General features: G+C 33.0%; 1 protein-coding gene across 1 annotated transcript; it reads right to left on the bottom strand.

The window, feature by feature from the left end:
• Nucleotides 1-651: 651 nt before the first annotated feature.
• On the bottom strand, nt 652-3,793 carry LOC103845728 (probable pectinesterase 53). Its single transcript, XM_009122614.3, has 5 exons — nt 3,194-3,793; nt 2,057-2,246; nt 1,768-1,974; nt 1,428-1,663; nt 652-985 (listed from the first exon to the last, which is right to left on the bottom strand). The coding sequence occupies exons 1-5, from the start codon at nt 3,559-3,561 to the stop codon at nt 838-840; spliced, it is 1,149 nt and encodes a 382-aa protein (XP_009120862.1). The 5' UTR covers nt 3,562-3,793; the 3' UTR covers nt 652-837.
• Between the last annotated feature and the right edge of the window lie 1,350 nt (nt 3,794-5,143).

The raw sequence follows: 5,143 nt of genomic DNA on the forward strand, positions 1-5,143 counted from the left end.
TTCTGTCTTTGATGATCATTAGCTTTTTTTTTTTGAAGCTGATTTATTACGATCTTACAATTATAATATAGGAAAGATTACATAGACGATTCGACAACCGACAATACTACCTGCCTTATGAAGACCTACGCCTAACTGCATCACCTGAGCCATCCTATGAAGATTCACGCCTGGCCAGATTTACTTGCACCATGTTGAAGATCCCTTGCAAGCCTTTCCTCTTGTAGTCTGCATAATTGTTTAATAAACTGCTTTTTCCGGGACTTGAAACCTGGATTTCCTGTAATCTGCAATAAATTGCATAGTCTGGGATTCGAACCCCAGACCTGGATGTAGAAGCCTTTAAATCTTAACCAATAGGCTACGGTGCTTCCACAATCATCATTAGCTTCTCTGCTTCTCTGCTGGTTTTGTTTTAAGAGGTTTGACCTTTGCAATTATTGATCTTTGTAATATTATATTTATACTTTAATGTCATCTTCACATTACATAAATCTTCACTTCCATTGGTGTGACTAGCCTACACATTTGGTTTTTGTTCCGGTTCCGATATGTGAATATCGGTTTAGTTTTGGTTTTGATTTTTCAGTCCGGTTAAAATGCCAAAGTCTGGGTGTGACAAAAGATACTTTATAAAAATAGATTGTAGTATGGTTAGTGACATAAAAATAGTATTAAAATGTGTGGGCAGGATCAAATGTTGAGTTATCAGACAAGATTACAAGAAGATGAGGTCTGTGTGAATTTTATTTTTAAAAAATGTATTGTCATTTTATTGGGAAAATTTACATTATTAATCAGGTAAAAAGAGTGAAGAAAAGAAAAAAAGAGTAATGGTTAGAGTCTGATCCATTCAGAACCGTCGATGAAGGTAAGAGATATAAAAGGCTTAGCTTCTTCGTCGGTGAGCTCTCTTGCCCAAGCCACCCTCCCTGCATAGTTTGCTCCTGCTCCCGTGCACTTGTACTGCCCATAGAACACCGTCCTGCATCCACATTTGGTTTTTAGTTACTTATTTCTTTACATTATTATTTAGATTTTCTGATGATAATGGTTGATGCCTATGTATGCATTTTAGAGCACTAGAATAGACTATGCACGCCTACGTTAATGGCTTTAAACTTCAATATTTATAAAAGGAATGCATGCGCACACAAACTTCAATAAGACAAAAATGAAGTCGGTTGAAAGATGTTGAGTGGTGTAGTGGTGGGGACATAACACTCTAAAATGGACGAGGCAACGAGATCATGTTTTGCAAAGTTGGACTGAAATGTCCAAAGTTTACATGTTATAGTCCGTTAGTTTTTAGTATTTGAAAATTTGTTATATTCGAATCCCACTGATATGATATATAGTTTCGTTATGTAGTATGTAGTTTTAAAGAAAAAAAAAGTAGTGTGGGTAAAGAGGAGTAGTATACGTACATCTCGCGTGAAGGGTCGCCCCAATTGTACCAGCCTTTAGGGAGGATGATGTTGTCCATATAGGTGTAAGCAAATACGACTCTTGAGAAGGGACCCCATGCCCTCCCAAGGTACAATACTCCTGTCCCTGTCACCTTACACTTCACGAACGAGAATCCTGTGTCCTCTAGCACACTGCTCCTTCCTTGCGCCGTCACTGCTCCTAGCTTATCCGCTATTGCGTGCACGTGACACCCCTAGTTTAAACATCACTTCTTAGAGTAAAATACCAATCTAAAAGTGCTACTTAAGTAGTTTATAAAAAGGGTAACAACATATGTAGACCATACTATGAGTTTACCTCGTAGAGAGAAAGGGCATTGCCAAAGATGAAATCAACGGATCCTTCAATGTAACAGTCTTTGTAATAATGTCTTCCCAAATGGTCATAGAGAGTGTCTTGAGCACCAAGCATTTTACACCCGAAAAAAGCAGCATTGTCGGCTGACACTCTCAATGCCACCGCTTGTTTTCCAACCGCGCCTGGCAAGGGGACTGGTGTCGTGTTCTGAATACAGAAGATTGATTCAAAACTGATCCATCCAGATAAAATGACACACAACAAGTATGGTAATGGTAGGAAGTTATACCTTGAAAGTGATGTTCTTCGCGACAAAGAAAGGAGAGTTGACGGCAAAAGAGGCAGAGTTGAAGGTGCCCATGGGATTGCCTTTTGGGTCATGTGTTTGTGCTGTGTCTCCCCATTGCACTATTGTTTTATCTGCTCCTTCTCCTTCTATTGTTATGAATGCCTTCATTGGAGGTATGTTCACCTTTTCCCTACACACATTTCCTCAATTTTTTTCATCATTATTGTTTTTTACATCAAAAAGGTCATTATATTATTTAAATTTAAAGTGTTATGGAAAACAAAAACGGAACAAAACAACTAATTTATTATTATTATTTACATTATTTTATTATAAATGTTAGAAGAATAGCTATGGTATGAAACAAACTATATAAAATTGTGGATGGCAGAGTGTATCCGTGTATGTGGACCCATGACTCTTTATAACTCGATAGTACCCAGAAATTCACTATTAAATTCAATATGATATATATTATAATTATATAGATAGTGCATGTACTACTCTACATTAAACGCATATTACAAAATTCCTGGCTTCACGAGATCATATAGTTGTGTTGATTTTGAGAGAGAGAGAGAGATATATTATTTGTTGGCAATATGTGTTTAAACTCTTTCAGTTTCGTGATTACTTTTGGCTCATGCAAATGCAAGGAAAGGACGAAGATAAAAGATATGGCCGGTGTGACGGTGTCACTTAATTAGAGTGAAAACAAATTGCAAAACTGCAAAATGTATAGAGACAAAACTCCAGTATCTATACGGTTCAGGCTGTTGGAATATAGTTACATCCACACATTGAAAATTAAAAAAAAATGAACATAAATCTAAAGATGATGTGGTACCAAGTTGGTATTTGATCAACTGCAAAATGTACCACACAAAATTCTTTATATAAACAATATACCTGCAAGATCGACCTAATTAAAGTAACATACTAGTAAAAAGATGATCGACCTAATTAATATTCTGTCAACTATTCCTCATGGTTTAAAAAAGAGAAAAATAAACTAAGATGAACTGCTTAAACAATAACTAAACAGTATATGTTTTGATTAAATACTAATAGTAATTGCACCAAACTGAAGCAACTCACCTAATATATAGCTCTTTAAAAAAAAAGAATTGTACTTACTTGTAAACTCCAGCATGAACTTTGATGACGACACGAACGAGGTTGATGAGAGGCAGAGAATCTATGGCGTCTTGGATTTTAGTGAAGTCACCTTTGTTGTGTTTCTTATGAACAGTGAGTGTATACGAAGCGAAGAGTTTGTTCTTGGCTGCCTTGAACACCGTGTGCTTAAGGCTCCCAACGTATCTAACCCATTTCAAGAATTCCTCTTCAGGGTTTTGTGTCTGACTCGTAGAGTTCACAATCTTCTGGTTTCTTGGTCGCAATCGTAGCCCTTTGGTGTGGCATTGTGTTTGCGTTGAACACAGAAGTATAATGAGAACGGGGAGGATTAAAATGGGAGCTTGGGATGAACTGAATTGGGGCATCTATACGACAAGAATCAATTACAAATATAAGGGTGTGTTTTTGTTTTTTAGGTTTGGCCAAAGATACAAAGTACGGCCAATAAATATATGGCGTATGTGGTTTTCTCAATATGTATATATATAAATGTGGGTGTTTGTGTTGTTTAGAGAGGTGGTCGAGTGTTTGGTACTTTGGTAATGGTATTAGGTGAAAAGAGACAGAAGAGAAAGAGGTCACGGGGCGGTTCCACTCACATCCACGTAGAATTGAGAGGTCTAGCAAAATTCCAAATTTTATAGAAACCCAACCCACGAAGGAAAAAACAAACAAAATTTACAAAAAAATCTCAAGTCTGGAATTTTAAACATAGAAGAGAGATGCGTTGAACATGAGCAAAAGAAAATTGCTCATGTTCCATGAAGATGAGATGAGAGAGAAGCTAACACAAATTCCATGAAGCTAAAATGGAGACTAACTTAGAGCTTGATTGATTGTAGTTTTTAAATTAATTTCTGGTTTTGTTTTTCCAAAATCTATTTTTCACACAATCAAGATTTTCAAAAAAATGGATTCATTAACACGTAGGAAAACTAGTTTTTTCAAATAACTATTTTTAACACAAAAAACCAAAAACAAGTTTTCATGGGTTTTTGACTATTTACGTTGGCTTTTGAGTTTTTATTTATTTATATTTTTTTTTCTATATTAACCCATTAATATAGGAGTTTTCAAAAAAAGTGTTTCATAAAAAAACCCCATTAATATAGAAAAAGAACAATTTTACTGTTAAGCATCAATTATATATCTACGCTAATTGAAACTAATATTAAATATAATAAAATTAGTATATTGTGAATGATATTCTACCTAATAAAAATTGATTTTTCTTATAACAAATTGATCTTCATAAATTTTTTTGCTTTACTATACTGAAATACATGATAACTCATTTACAATTTTAAACTTAGTAATAAATAAATTTAATAATAAAAGTTAACTATTAAAATAATACGTAAATATTACTGTTAATTAATTTTTGTATTATTTAGAAAATTATTTTTCATCATTTTACTATTTGATGTTTATAAACTATAAGACTTTATGACCAAAATAATACTTTGTAGATAACATTTTAAAAAAAAAACTTGTCAATAAAATAAAACTAATAATTAAAACTAGTTTTATGTAAAGTTAAGTCAAGTTTAAAAAATAATAGACAACTTCTTAAATTAAATAAATTACTAATCAAAACTTTAAAAAGGATAAATATACAGAAAATTAAAATTTTTAAAAAAAACTTAAAAACCAAAAACCAGAATCTAAAATCAACATTCGTGTTTTTGAAAAAACTAAAATCGTCTGCAAAAACAAAAACCAAAAACAAAAAGGTAAAATCTAAAAACCAAAAACCAAAAACCAAAATCTAAAAACTAGCAAAACAATCATCACCTTAGTTTCAATCTCATCGGTTTAATAATTGGAAACTAAATTGGAAGATGACTCAGATTAGATATATTTAAACATTTCTTTATTTTAATTAGTTTCAGATGTAAACAAAAATGATTATAATTATCTAACTATTACAAAATATATGATTTTTCC

The sequence above is a fragment of the Brassica rapa genome, chromosome A10 (genome assembly GCF_000309985.2).
Source record: "Brassica rapa cultivar Chiifu-401-42 chromosome A10, CAAS_Brap_v3.01, whole genome shotgun sequence".
In the NCBI taxonomy this organism is placed as follows: Eukaryota; Viridiplantae; Streptophyta; class Magnoliopsida; order Brassicales; family Brassicaceae; genus Brassica; species Brassica rapa.

Bases quoted from the DNA above. Each gene is read 5' to 3' on its own strand.
- LOC103845728 (XM_009122614.3), bottom strand. From the start codon at position 3,561: ATGCCCCAATTCAGTTCATCCCAAGCTCCCATTTTAATCCTCCCCGTT. The intron at 1,664-1,767 runs GTAAACTCATAG...TGTTTAAACTAG, and splicing joins ATGCCCTTTCTCTCTACGAG to GGGTGTCACGTGCACGCAAT. The intron at 986-1,427 runs GTACGTATACTA...ATGTGGATGCAG, and splicing joins GGCGACCCTTCACGCGAGAT to GACGGTGTTCTATGGGCAGT.